The 15,646-nt window shown below is 39.1% G+C and overlaps 1 protein-coding gene and 1 non-coding gene across 2 annotated transcripts; one reads left to right on the forward strand and one right to left on the reverse strand.

Moving 5' to 3' along the window:
* Positions 1–6,902: 6,902 nt before the first annotated feature.
* Positions 6,903–7,008, reverse strand: LOC111441273. The gene has a single exon (XR_002710117.1). It is a non-coding gene; the product is annotated as a Plant small nucleolar RNA R71 (small nucleolar RNA).
* Positions 7,009–8,009: 1,001 nt separating this feature from the next.
* Positions 8,010–8,807, forward strand: LOC111434773. Its single transcript, XM_023072181.1, has one exon. The coding sequence runs from the start codon at positions 8,010–8,012 to the stop codon at positions 8,805–8,807; it is 798 nt and encodes a 265-aa protein (XP_022927949.1).
* Positions 8,808–15,646: the final 6,839 nt, after the last annotated feature.

Genomic DNA, 15,646 nt, shown 5'->3' on the forward strand with positions numbered 1-15,646 from the left:
TAGTACTTTGGTTACTATACTGAAAGTTAGATATAACCATTAGTGATACGTCAAATCCATAATCGAGATTGGGTTAAAAGTATCAAGCCTCACGAAACTAATCGTTCACTCTTTCCAGCGGCAACAGTAGTGGCTGTTGCAGTAACGGTGCATAGTGGCACCAACAGTGAGCTACCGATGCTTTGGGCAGTCATGGGTGGTCGCGATGACAAGGAGATGGGTCTGTCATATATCGTTGTAACATAGACACATGAAATATATTATGGAATCCCCAAGAGCAGGTGGTAGTGTCAAATGGTAAGGGACTCACCCAACTCACTCCAAAATCTCAAATGACCCAATATAACGTGGTCTTAACTTTTCCTTGCATCTAAATTGAAGGATGCCCTTTATAGGTGTCACTTTTAAGAATACCTTGTTCCTCACTATGAACTCAAGATCTCTTCGTCTCACATTGGCATAACCTTTTTGCCTACTTTAGGCCGCATACATCCTAGCTCTTATCTTTTGGATAGCCTCATTAGTAGCTTGAACTAGGTGTGAACCCACCAACTTGCGCTCTCCCACTTCGTCCCAACACATTGGTGATCGACACCTTTTTCCATACATGGATTCAAACGGTGTCATTGTCAATCATCACATGATAACTGTTATTATACACGATTTCCATAAGGTGCAAATGAGTGTCTCAGCTACTGCATAGTCCATAATACATGCTCACAACATATGCTCTAGGGTTTGGTTCAGACGTTTTGTTGGCCCATCTATCTATGGGTGGAATATTGTACTAAACCCCAGTTGCGTGCCCAATGTTTGTTGCAGGCTCCTCCAAAGCTGTGATGTAAAATGGGAATCTTAATCTGGCATAATTGACACTGGTACTCTATGCAATCTGACAACTCCCCTCAAGTACAATTGAGCCCACGGGTCTATAGAATAAGGGGCTTTGCCGGCAAGAAGTGTGCAAACTTCGTGAGTCTATCAATCACTGCCCATATGATTGTATAGCCCTTGGTTGTCCTAGGCACCCAGCGATAAAGTCCATTGCAATATTCTCCTATTTTCATTCTGACACATTAAGAGGTTGTAACAATCCCCAAAGATCCTTGCCTTGGAGCTTTAACATGTTGACAATTGAGACATTTGCTTACAAATTCAACTTCATATTCTGCCACCAAGAATACTGCTTCAAATCCTTATACATGTTGGTACTCCCTAGATGTATTGAGAATCGCAAACAATGGGCCTCGGTTAGAGTTACTATCCTCAATTCCTCACTGCTCGGCACACACAACTGTCCATGATATATAAGAGTCCCTTGCCAGATGCTAGCGAAAACTCCTTAGTATGTTCTGTGATTAATAACCTCCATTTCTTGATCAATTTTGAGTCCATCTATTCCTCATCAATAATGCGATGTCTCGATATTGGTTGTATTGTAAGCTAGGTAAATTGTGTAGTGACGAACATGGCTACCTCGACATGTTCCATATCACGATCACGGTCCTGATTAGTGATTAGTGTCGATGTATGTGGTGATTTCCTACTTAGTGTGTCAGTCACCATATTGGTTTTCCCAAGATGATAGACCATCTCCACATCATAGTCCTTGACTAGCTATAACCACTTTCTTTGTCTCATGCTCAGCTCTTTTTAGGTGAAGAAATACTTGCTTTTATGGTTGGTGAAAATTTTGGATCTTCTCCCCATACCGATAGTGCCTCCAAATCTTTAACGCAAACACTACTAATGCTAGCTCAAGATCAGGAGTAGGATAATTCTTCTCATATTCTTTTAGTTGACACGAGATATAGGCGATAACCTTCCCATGTTGCATGAGGACACAATCCAACCCCTTCTTCGATGCATCGTTGTGTACTACAAAGTCCCCCATCTCCTGTCAGCATGGTTGAGAACTAGTGCTGACACCAATCTCTGCTTAAGTTCTTGGAAGCTATCTTCACATTGTCGTAAATGATTTTCCCTTCTAAGTCAATTTTGTGAGAGGGGTTACAAAAAATCTAAAGAAAATAGGTTCAAAACGAGTTTTGATCGAAATCTAAATTTTTTTGAAGTTTTAGGAGACTTACACGAGGACATGCAACTGCTGGAGGAGAGAAGAATGTGTTCGCCTCAATGATCGACACATTTTGAGTGTTGGGTGGAGAGGCGCGTTTGGCATCAGACGATGATGCATGTCGCGGGTTAGCCCAACTCACACTGTATTCGATCCAAGATTCATGTGCAACTTGGCTTAGTACCCGCGGTCCGACTTGACTTGGAGAGCTTATTAGTGGTTGTCACGTGTCACTCCTAGATATTCAAAGGTAAAGGTTGTGTTCGCTGGGGCTCGGAAGTAGGCTCTACCTGCACACTCACTAGCCTATCCACGAGTGTATCACAATATATCATATCATTAACATGTCAATTTATCACATATCTCATACCATAACATATTCTATATCATTTCGCAAACACTTCGTAGTCATATCCTTTCCATATGCATGTCTTAGCCATATCGTTTCCTAAACTTGTCATAGTCTTATCGTCCTTATACATTTCATATTCGTATCATTTCATAAACATACCTTAGTCATATCATTTCCATATGTATATCCTAGCCATATCGATTCTTAAACTTGTCATAGTTTTATTGTCTTTATACATCTCAGAGTCGTATCATTTCATGAACATACCTTAGTCATACCATATCCAAACATATCCTAAGTCATATTGTTTCATGAACATATCCTAGTCTTACCATTACAGGAACGCATCCTAATCATATTGTTTCATAAGTGTATCCTCCTAGTTATACCATTACTGGAACGCATCTTAACCATATCGTTTCATAAATGTATCTTATTCATACTGTTATAGGAATGTATCTAAACCATATCGTTCTATCAATCTATCATAATCATATTCTTTCCTATACATAATCTAACCATATCGCCATGTCTATCATATCTTAGTCATAACATTACTATAACGCCCCTAATTTTCTTAACCTAATTAGTGACGTCACCCATAAATGTATCTTATCCATACCGTTAGAGGAATGTATCTTAACCATATCGTTCTATCAATCTATCATAATCATACCCTTTTCTATACATAATCTAACCATATCGCTATGTCTATCATATCTTAGTCATAACATTACTATAACACCCCTAATTTTCTTAACCTAATTAGTAACATCACCCATACATAAATAAATCATTAAACGAAAGTTCATCATAAATAACTTTAGAAAACACAACGAAGTCTAACATAAAGGTCCAAAAATCCAAACCAAACATGTCTGTGAGAGTAAAACCTTCCGTAACTGAGTTCATAAAATTCTAAATAAAAACAATGTTCAATGTTTTAGCTTAAAACAGTCAAATAAATGTAAACTACTAATAATGCCCCCTCTTCAACTTCCATGATGTCCTCAGCTCCACCGTCAGCCCTACATTGGTGTCTTGCTTTTACCCGAAAAATGTAGGTAGCACGTGGCTTGAGTATTTTATGAAATACTCAGTAAGTCACCCCACTGTTGAGGTTAGATATGCAAATACATGCAACATATGAGCGGGACCTAACTTTTCGTAAACCTTACATGGCCTTGGGTGCTTTTCTATTCTAGGTCGGGTTGGATGTGTAGTACTTCTTCACACACAGCCCATGTATGCACACATGGACCCACCCAGCGGGCTCGTATACGTACTCCCAGCGCCTTGCTTCGTCGGGCACAGTGTATTATACGTCGTCGGACATCACAGAACAGAAAAGACCCGCATGATATCATGGCGAACATAAATATCATATTTCATTCTTTCATAACATAAAGGGGAAGAATCCCAATACAAGTGACATACATATATGCATGAGGTCCCTTAACATACCTAACATGGCATTACATAAACATTACTAACATTACATATACGTTGCTTACATTACATGACATATTACATAACTTACATTACATGACATATTACATAACTAACTTACATTATGTGACATATCACATAACATGAAAATACATTACAATTCCATAAGCATTTCATAAACAGTCACCAGTCAACACAATCCATAACTTTTCATAGCGTAAACAGTCAACATAATCCATACATCACACGATAAGCTAACTCCAACAATAAGGTAACTTACCTCGACGGCCTTGGCTGAAGTTACTAACAAAACAAGCTAATTTCAACTGTTAATTACGTCCTATAAGAGCCACATAAAAATTTAGGAACCTTTCATAACATACCCTAGCTAAACCTCATGCTATTTAACAAAATAAACCCCCAACATAACCTGTCTTTGGTTAGAAACCATATTGACCTCAAATGGTAAAAATAAGGGCTGAAATGACTTCGGAAAGGCCGAAAACCTTCTTCATCAGAAAACAACAACCCCAATGTTCCGAGAGTCCTTCAAAATAACCAATGAAAAAACCCCTCGATTTCCCTTTAGATCTTGATTTTTCCGTTCTCCTAGACACACTCAGACACCAAAGGTAACTTTGGGAGTAAAATCGTTTTTAAGGGAGGTAAATGGTTGGGCATAAAATATAAAATGAATCTCAAGACATTTCCTAATAAGGTATTATAGGGTTTTAGAATAAGGAAATTTAGAGAAATAGGAATGTTTTGATTAGGCAATAAATGTCTTGCCAGAAATTCCACGATTTACCGGGAGATTTCGTGAGACCATTATTTTATTTTATTTTATTTTATTTTTAGAAAATCGAATCATTACAGTTACATTACATTTATCGCATCTCTCTCGTATCCTACCTCACATATATCATTGAACACATCATAACTAATAACTATCTAAAAGTAGAGTCATATCAAGTCTTTTTGTAGTAAATATTGCACTCTTATTCACCATTTTCTCATTTATAACCCCATTTATTCTACTTAGTGAGCATGAAATCGTTTATTGCGGTCCAACGTGAAAAAAATATGATTTGGCATAAATCGATCTTAATTGTATATTTAATTGAGTTATGTGGTAAAATTTCAGACATTTATGTTAAACCATGTGGGAGTAGCGAATTTGGAAACAAATGGGGGATTACATGGAAATGTTAAATCCACGTCAGCAGTCCAAGTGGGTCATTGACTACCCAATAAGAAACATCCTATGTGTACTACTTATTTCTTTTCAGCCCTAAAGGGGACCCATGCTCAATATAAAAGGAAAAGGAAGACCAAGAGGAGGGAGAGCCACATTTTGGGGGAGAAAATTGAATTACAGCAGCAGCCTCTGCTGCAGTGAACTGCTGTGAAACTAGAGAAGAAAAAGAAAACCCTAATCTAGCAGCTGTTAACAGCAGAAGGAAAAGGAGACCAACAAGGATTGATTAGGGCAAAGAGGTGAATGTGAGAGCTCAAGAGAAGGGAACTTCCATAGACGAACAACAACAAACCGGGATAACTCTCTATTTCCTTATTCTCCTTCCTTATTCCATCAATTTTACATGATGAAGATGCGGATTCCTATATTTAATTCAGTTTGTATGGAGAGCTAAACTTAATAGGGGAGGCGAGAGAGTTTTATATAGTTTAAGTATGTTGACGGTATGATTTTAGTTTATTAAAGAATTGTTGTTAATGATTTACATGTATGTTTAATTAGCTACTTTACATACATAGTTGTTCTCTTATTCGAGAGAAGAGAGGGAGCAATGAAATCCTCTTTAATACTCTAGTTCCATAGTAAGGAGACTTGAAGGGTAATAGAAGGGTTAGGAATAATTCTTCTCCTAGAGCCTTGTTAATAGAAATTACAACGATTATGGAAATAATCACCATTCATGACCCTGGGCTTGGGAATCTATTAAAAGGAACTAAAATCTACCACAAAACTCAACAACTTATCTATTTAATATCTATTAGCCGAACCTTCCTCATTATAGTTGATTTGCTCAGCATTTTCTATTTTTTGACAGCAGTGGCACTTTAGTTTTGTTTAAATAGTTAAAATCACCAACACCCATTTGGATGTTACCCAAAAATTCACTTAATTTCCAGCGATAAAATTAACCAAAAAGATAGGTTCTTTGTGGAATCGATAATTTACTTATTACTTGCTACTTGTGATAGTGTATACTTGCACTTATTCTTGTGAATTTTACATCATTTTATTATATACATCTACAAGCGATCAAGTTTTTGGCACCGTTGTCGGGGAACCTAATTTGGTTATTTTACTTGTTGTAGATTTTTGTGAGCTGGAGCCAACAAGAAGCCATAGTAAGCTGAGTTTTCTACTGCTGTATTTACTACTGAAGAATTGAGTTTACTGCTGCAGAATTCTGTGTATGAACCCACCTACGGGTTTAGAATTTATTTTGGATCCTGAAATAGAGAGAACATTTAGACGAAGGTTGAAGGAGAAAAAGAAAATGACAGAACAGAATATACAACAAATAGAACTTGGAGCCCAGTTGAATCGGGAGTTTGAAAATCTAGCGATGATGCCTAATCAAGAGAGAATTACTGCCAATGCCATTCATTTAGCAGATGACAGAGAAAGAGCGATCCAAGCATATGCACACCCAGCTGTGGAAGAGCTAAATTCGTGCATCATTAGACCCGAAATGCAAGCAACCACGCTTGAGATAAAACCTGTGATGTTTCAAATGTTGCAAACCATTGGGCAATTTCATGGACTACCGTCGGAAGATCCTCACCTACACCTAAAGTCATTTTTGGGAGTTAGTGACTCATTTCGATTCCAAGGAGTGGATAAAGATGTGATTAGACTGAGCTTATTCCCATATTCATTGAGGGATGGTGCTAAATCATGGTTGAATACCTTAGCACCGGGAACAATTGATTCGTGGAATAGTCTAGTAGAGAAATTTTTTATCAAGTATTTCCCACCCACTAGAAATTCACGGTTCAGAAATGAGATTGTTGCTTTTCAACAGTTTGAAGATGAGACACTAAGTGAAGCTTGGGAGAGATTTAAGGAGATGCTTCGAAAGTGCCCTTACTATGGACTATCTCATTGTATACAAATGGAGACTTTCTACAATGGATTAAATATTGCTACTAAACAAGTAGTTGATGCTTCCGCCAATGGAGCTATTTTGTCAAAGACATACAATGAAGCATATGAGATTTTAGAGAGAATAGCATCTAACAATTGTCAATGGGACGATGTGAGAAACAACCCAGGAAGGAAGACTCGAGGAGTACTTGAAGTTGATGCTTTGTCCTCTATCAATGCTCAACTAGCTTCGTGACTAATATTTTACAAAATCTAGCGTTGGGGCAAGACTCCATGATCAAAGCACCAGTCCATACAGCTGCTGTAATTAACCAGACAGCAGTCGAATCTTGTGTATATTGTGGAGAGGAACACACCTTTGATCAATGTCCAAGCAATCCGGCCTCAATTTTCTATGTCGAGAATCAAGTTAGTCAAGGCAACTCGAAAAATAACCCCTTCTCAAATACTTATAATCCGGGGTGGAGAAATCATCCAAAGTTCTCATGTAAGGAACAAGGCTCGTACAACCAACAAATGCCCCCTAAAGCAAATTACCCTCCGAGTTTTGGATTACAAAATCAATTGGCTTATAGTTCTCAACAAGTCAACACCCAAGGGAAAGGAACTACCCAAGCTCAATACACATCGGGAACATCTATTGAGAGCCTAATAAAGGAATATATGGCTAAAAAAGATGTCGTGATACAAAGTCAACAAGCCTCATTGCGAAATTTGGAAGTTCAAGTAGGTCAATTAGCAACTGAGTTACGAAATAGGCCTCTTGGAAAGCTGCCATCAGACACCGAAACACCAAAAAGAGAAGGCAAAGAGCAATGTCAAGCAATAGAGTTGAGAAGTGGAAAAAAAAAATACCCAGCGGGGGAGAAAAAAGTGCAGAACAAGGTGACAGTCATTCCCAAGAAACTACTGATACACAGCAGAGAAATGAGGAAGCTGTTGTACAGAAATAACACAGCAAGGATTATGCAGAAATTGAGGAGCAGCCTAAAATGCAAACAACAGCCAGTAGTGGACAAGAGAGTAGAACACACACACCATCACCTCCTTTTCCACAAAGAATAAAGAGAAAGAAAGAGGAAGCCCATTTTGAGAAGTTTATGGATATTCGGAAGGAAATTCATATAAACATACCACTTGTGGAAGCTTTGAAGCAAATGCCAAATTATGTGAAGTTCCTGAAGAATTTACTCACTAATAGAAGGAAGTTTGAAGAATTTAAGGTAGTGTCATTAAATGAAGAGTGCAGTGCAATATTGAAGAACAAGATCCCACTAAAGAAGAAATATCCTAGATCGTTCACTATTCCTGTATCAATTGGAGGAAAGGAACTAGGAAGAACATTATGTGACTTGGGAGCAAGCATCAACTTAATGCCTCTATCTATTTACAAGGAGTTGGGGATTGGAGAGGCTAGATCGACTACAGTCACCTTACAACTAGCCGATAGGTCCATCACTTATCCTGAAGGAAAGATTAAGGACATCTTAATTCAAGTTGACAAATTCATATTTCCTGCAGATTTTATCATTTTAGATTATGAAGCCGATCATGATGTTCCAATTATTTTGGGGGGGGCATTTTTAAAGACCGAAAGAACACTAGTAGATGTCTACAAAGGAACCATCACGTTAAGAATGGGTGACCAAAAAGTTGAATTTAATATCAATGACAACATGAAATATCTAGTAGTGATAGAAGAATGCTCAGCCGTGTATGAATTGACAGAACAACCAGCGACCGAGGAATGGGATGATGAGGAAAGCGAGCAGGAAGAAGACAGCAGCTAAAATGACAAAATAGAACAGTTAGCAGTTTTAGGTGAATTCAGCAGAACTTTTGAGTCACTAGAATGTGAGGGAAGAAAGAGTTCACCGTCGAGACCATCTATTGAGGAAGCGCCGCAACTGGACTTGAAACCACTACCACCTAACCTTAAGTATGCTTATTTAGGTGACAAGAAGACACTACCCATCATCATCTCAGCGACATTATCCTCGACTCAAGAGGATATGCTCCTAGAAACATTGAAGAAGCATAAGGGGGCGATAGGTTGGACATTGGCGGATATAAAAGGAATTAGCCCTTCACTGTGCATGCACAAAATACAATTGGAGGAAGGAAAAGTTAAGTCCATTGAGCAACAAAGACGATTAAATCCTATGATGGAGGTTGTTAGAAAGGAGATTCTCAAATGGCTAGATGCTGGAATAATTTATCCAATTGCAAACAACAGCTGGGTCAGTCCTATTCAATGTGTTCCTAATAAAGGAGGGATAACAGTAATGGCAAATAAGAACAATGAGTTGATCCCCACTAGAATAGTGAATGGATGGAGAATTTGCATGGATTATAGAAGGCTAAACAAAGCGACACGTAAGGATCATTTTCCCTTACCATTCATTGATCAAATGCTTGATAGGCTTGCCGGAAAGTCACATTATTGCTTCTTGGATGGTTATTCGGGATACAATCAAATTACAATCAGTCCAGAAGATCAAGAGAAAACTACATTCACATGCCCATATGGAATTTTTGTCTTTAGACGAATGCCCTTTGGACTATGTAATGCTCCAGCAAAATTTCAACGTTGCATGATGACCATGTTTACAGATATGGTAGAAACATTTATGGAGATATTCACGGATGATTTTTCGGTTTATGGAGAATCTTTTGAGACTTGTTTGTGCAATTTAGGGAAGGTTCTACAAAGATGTGAAGAGAAGAATCTTGTACTGAATTGGAAAAAATATCATTTTATGGTCAATGAGAGAATAGTGTCAGGCCACAAGATCTCAAGAAGAGGAATAGAAGTTGATAGAGCCAAGATAGAAACTATTGAAAGATTGAATCCACCTACGTCAGTTAAAGGTATAAGAAGCTTTTTGAGCCATGCAGGGTTTTATAGGAAGTTTATTAAAGATTTCTCCAAGATTGCAAAACTATTGTGTAGTTTGTTGGAGTCAAATAGAAAATTCGTTTTTGACAAACAATGCATGACTGCCTTCCAAACATTAAAGACAGTGCTGACCACAGTTCCTATAATGTCAACACCCGATTGGAATTTACCATTTGAGTTGATGTGTGATGCTAGTGGCCATGCTGTGGGGGCAATGTTAGGACAGAAAAAGGGGAAGCTACTTCATCCTATCTATTATGCCAGCAAAACGTTGAATGAGGCTCAAGTGAATTATACAACCACTGAAAAAGAATTGTTGGCCGTAGTATTCGCTGTTGAAAAGTTCAGAGCTTCTTTATTTGGAGAGAAGGTGAAAGTGTACACTGACCACGCAGCAATCAAGCACCTAATGATGAAATCGAATGCCAAGCCAATATTAATTAGATGGATTCTATTGTTACAAGAGTTCGAGATAGAAATCGTGGACCCGAAAGGAGTTAATAACCATGTAGCGGATCACTTATCTAGAATGGAGAACATGGAAGAAAAGGTCAATAGCAAAGAAATTGATGATGCATTTCCGAATGAACAGTTGCTTTGGATAAACAGCAGTAGCAGCAACTACAGCAGTAGCAGAATGACAGCAACTCCATGGTATGTAGACATAGCAAATTTTTTGGCTTGTGCCATCATACCCGAAGAGAAAAATTATCAACAAAGGAAGAGGTTTTTCCATGAATCCAAAAGTTACATTTGGTATGAACCTTTTCTTTTTAAACAATGTGGAGATGGCATAATGAGAAGATGCATTCCAGACAGTGAAATACCAACAATTCTTGAAAATGTCATGCATCTCCATATGGAGGTCATTTTGGAGGGCAAAGGACAGCAGCCAAGGTATTTTAATCGGGTTTCTATTGGCCAACAATTTTCAAAGATGCAAAAGAATTTTGCAAGGGTTGTGATCAATGTCAAAGGACGGGAAATATCAGTAAAAAAAATGAGCTACCCCTGAATTCAATTTTAGAAGTGGAACTTTTTGATGTATGGGGCATTGACTTTATGGGACCATTTCCACCATCTTATGGGAACTTATATATTCTAGTGGCTGTCGACTATGTGTCCAAGTGGGTGGAGGCAATAGCTTGTCCATCCAACGATGGGAAGACGGTACTCAAGTTTTTAAAAAGAAACATATTCACTAGGTTTGGTGTACCAAGAGCATTAATCAGTGATGAGGGAACACACTTTTTGAACAGATTGATGAATAGTCTTTTAGAGAGATACAATGTAAAACATAGAGTGGCGACACCTTATCACCCACAAACCAATGGGCAAGCAGAGGTCTCCAACAGAGAAATTAAAAGTATTTTGGAAAAGGTGGTACAACCCAACAAGAAAGATTGGTCGGTGAAACTTGATGATGCATTATGGGCATACAGGACAGCCTTCAAAACCCCTTTAGGAATGTCTCCTCACAAGCTAGTTTTTGGGAAGACATGTATCTACCCCTGGAATTGGAACATAAAGCATTTTGGGCATTAAAGAAGTTAAATTTTGATTATACAACAGATGGAGACTTAAGGCAAATTCCAAGCTTAGTCAAGGGGACACTTGAAGACTCAATAAAGTTTTGGAAAGTCTACGATCAGGTAAGTAACCATCTAGAGAAAGATTTTAAGTAATTGCTTGTAGGAGTCGGTTTAGATTTGTGGCCAAACAATTTAGTACCGTATTTAGGAATGGATAAAGTTAGTTCATGGAGGTGGTACTTTGACGATGTGTGTGGTTGTACTTTGATTGTCGTTATGGTTATATAGTTTCGTTGGCATGAACGTGAAATTTCATATAGGTGTATGGGATGGTATGTTTTTATGTTGAGCTATATGGTTATTACGTGACTTAACATGGCGACGTGTTGTTGCCGTGGTTCTTTTTTAGGCATTGGGTGTGGGGCTTGGGTAGCCCATAGTTACCTTTTGTGAGTTGGATCATTTATTAGGTGCTAGTTATCATAAGTTATGAAGCACATAGATGACAGTGTACCGTTTTCGTAGTCACCCACAAGGAGTTGAGGGTAATCATAGTATATTACTATGGTGACATGTCAGAGGTTCTTAATCGGACGAGCCATGGCCTTTTACTGATCCAGCCAAGTGGCATAGTGACAGGTAGTTACTGTTCCTAAGACAGGTAGTTTTACTGATTTGAGTCGATAATGGCGTAAGATAGGTAGCGACTGACCCGGCCTAGAGAGGCACAGTGGCAGGTAGTTACTGATCTTAGGAACAGTTAGATGTTGCCAGGCACCACTAGGTCTCTGACTATGACTATTCAAGCATAAAACTTAGGATCTAGTAAATAGGGCTAAGTTCGACAAGAGCTTACTAGCAAGTTGCTTACTTGGTATTGTTTCTATTTTTCAGGAGAAAAGTAGATCTGGGTCGGTGGTGAGGACGTGTGGAGTCGTGCAGCTGCAGAAGGGGGCCCTTAGATTGAGTCCTTTTCTCCCATGTCGTTTTGGTTATGATTTTGACGTTTTTGGAAAACCTGCGATATTTTGTAACCGTTTATTTTTATGTGACTCCGCGGATTTTCGTTATGTGTTTTGTAGTATTTTTTTTGAAATGAATATGAGGCAACTTTTAACTTTTAGTCCCCTGTTCAAACTATAAGAAGTATTGAAAAGTTTTTTTTATGTTTTTTTACTAGTCCACGTGGCGACCCGTGATTCGGTATTTTCGAAGATCGGTCGTTACATAAGGCCACTTACTTGGTTGGCCTTAGTCGAAGTTTTCCCTAATTAGCTAAACGAAGCTCCCGTTCCATGAGAGCTGCTTCCTATGTTGCCGGGGTTTGTTTCCTATCACACCGTTCACCATCTTTCGTTAGTATTCAACAATTAATTTACCAATAATTCAATAAATGTGAAATACAGCTCTAAAACGGCCTCGGATACCTTAATTGAGACTGAAAATAGATCCAGGAGGGGGTCGAAACAATGGAAACCGGGTTGAAAACAGGTGAACCGAGCGGAACAGTCGCTGGAGGAGCCGCTAGTGCGTCACCAGAGGGAGATCGAGCTGTTTGCACCGAGCCAAACCGAGGGACCGTCTGCGCCGTTGTGTGACACGTGGCAACAGCAGAACGAGCCATGTCGTGTGGTAGTGTTGGGTCGAGGCGCTGGTCACAGTCTGGTTCGGGTCGCGGTTTGGGTCGAGGGCTGCAGAAGGCTACTGGGCCAGACTAATTGTTGGGCCTCGGCCTACTGAGCCAGACTAATCATTAGGCCTCGGCCAACTAGGCTAGGCCGCAAGTGTTTGGGTTGCAGGCCAGTTCGATTGGACCGTGGGTCTGGTCTCAGGTTGGTTTAGCTGAACCGTTGCTTCTAGGCTGGTTTGAGGTTTGGGCCGCTGTAGTTGGGCTGGGCCAAAGGTAGAGACCGAGGGAAAGAATCGAGCTGGCTCTCTCGGGTTTTGAGTTCGGGTTGACCCAGATCCGTGGATCTGTCTTCCTTACCCGACTTCGACCGATTTTCTGGCACGTCTTCTCCTTCCTTCCCGTGGCGTTTTCGTTGTCGATTTCGATCCTCTTTCTTCCTTTTCCTCTTTGTTTGTCGTCCTTCTTTCCTTCCTCGAAGTTTTACAGCCTAAAAGTTCCTAAAACCACAAATCTAAGAACATTTAGGAAAACTCAATTTTCCGACCTTGGTTATCAATGACGACGCTTACGAAAAGGCACAAAACGTACCTTGAGTTGTTATGCTTTCGTTAGGTATCCTTCTCATGGAGGTAACTGAGCGTTTGACATCGGTTTTAGGGTGGTTTGGGGCTCATTGGAGGAATTGAAAACTCGCCGACGTTATTCGAAATCTCTCTCTCTCTCTCTCTCTCTCTCTCTCTCGTATTTTCGTCATTTTCTCTGTTTGCAGGTACTTTGATCAATTCTGGGAGTCGTGGGCTGAAGGCTGAGCGAGGTGTGGCTGTCGTTTCGCGTGGGGTCCATGAAACTTGGCAGTCGCCGGAAAACTCGCGTTTTCCAACGACTGAGTTTTTTTTTTCTCTTTCTTTTTCTTTTTCTTTTTTTTTTCTCGAGTCGTCACAGGAATTTAAACGTTCCATGAACAAAGAGTTTGATATGACTGACTTAGGTCAGATGAGATTTTTTCTTAGAATAGAGGTAATACAAAGATTAGATGGTATTTTTATATATCAAAGAAAGTTTGTTGCTGAAGTTTTAAATCGATTTGGCATAGAAAATTATAATTCTGTTTGTAATCCCATTGTTCCAGGACAGAAAATTGGCAAAAATGAAAATGGTGCGTAGATGTAACTTTGTATAAACAAATAGTGAGAAGTCTGATGTATCTCACAGCTACTCGTCTGATCACATGTTTGTTGTAAGTTTGATTAGTCGTTTTATGGCATGTCCAATACAACAATATTTTGCAACAGCTAAAAGGGTTTTAAGGTACTTGAAAGGTACGGTAGATTAGGGTGTATTTTATAGAAAGGGAGAAGTAGTGATTTAATGGATTTACTGATAGTGACTATGCCGGAGACATAGAAGATAACGAGAGTACTTCAGGCTATGTGTTTATGATGAATGGAGGAGTAGTAGTGTAACGCCCGCTCATCGTCAACGCGATTAACAGGGGTTACCATCATCAACGACAATATATTCTAATACCCAATCATAATCTCAAAATGATAAAAAAAAAAACATTCAGTAAAACATTTAAAACAATGCTATTTAAATTTAAACCAACCGAAGTAAATTCTTGACAGCGAAAACATAAATATACAAAACAGACACCGACATGGATTCCCAGTAGTCTTCAGTCCGCTGGTCTCGCCCTCGGTTGGCCTGCATCATCTAAATCTGGAAAGAAAAGTTATAATAATTTTGATGAGTAATTAGATTACTCAGTAAGTAGCTAGCTTATCACTCAAGAGTTCATAACTAATCTTTCCAGGTGTTTTTAGGTTTTATTCATCATTGACTCCTAGTTCTCTTACTAGGGTCATCTGTTCGTTAATGAGGTATCTCAGCTACCTTCAGCTAGATTACTGACTCTCTCTCGATATGCTTATCTAGAATTTTCGGACTCGTATGTAAGACTCGCTCTCGGTCAAATACGGCCCGTCTACTAATTGCTCTGGCGGCCTGTTTATCTCATATACCAACGGTCAGGAGTACTCATGCTCCCTGACTTAGCACACAGCGCGTTGGCCAGGAACTCCGCGGGAATTAGTAGACTATCATACTCAGTAAATAAGCCATAGCTCAACCACCAATAAGCATATCTAGAGTCATAACCTTTCCATTAACATGCATAACATACTCACAGTTACTGCATGCTTTCATACATGTATCATGATCAATACGTAGACATTCTGACAATCGTTTATATCATGCTTACATCACAGGCAAGCAGTCACAATATACAATAAACACGAACTATCATCGAAGCTCATCATAACTTATTAAGCTCTTAATCAGGTAAACAACATACTCACATGTTGTAAAACAAGTTAAGAACTAGTTCAAAGGTCGATACGCTACTTACCTGGTTTCGAATCCCTTTCTCTCTTAATTGTACATTTAATAGGGTATTTCGACACAATTCCTTCCAAGTAGACCTATATTTCACCATTTTCAAGGTAAGTATAGGTCAATCTAGGTAGAACAGGTCAAAACAAATCGAACGGGACAAACCGGGAACCGAAC

The sequence above is a fragment of the Cucurbita moschata genome, unplaced genomic scaffold (assembly GCF_002738365.1).
Source record: "Cucurbita moschata cultivar Rifu unplaced genomic scaffold, Cmos_1.0 Cmo_Scf00003, whole genome shotgun sequence".
NCBI classification, from domain to species: Eukaryota; Viridiplantae; Streptophyta; class Magnoliopsida; order Cucurbitales; family Cucurbitaceae; genus Cucurbita; species Cucurbita moschata.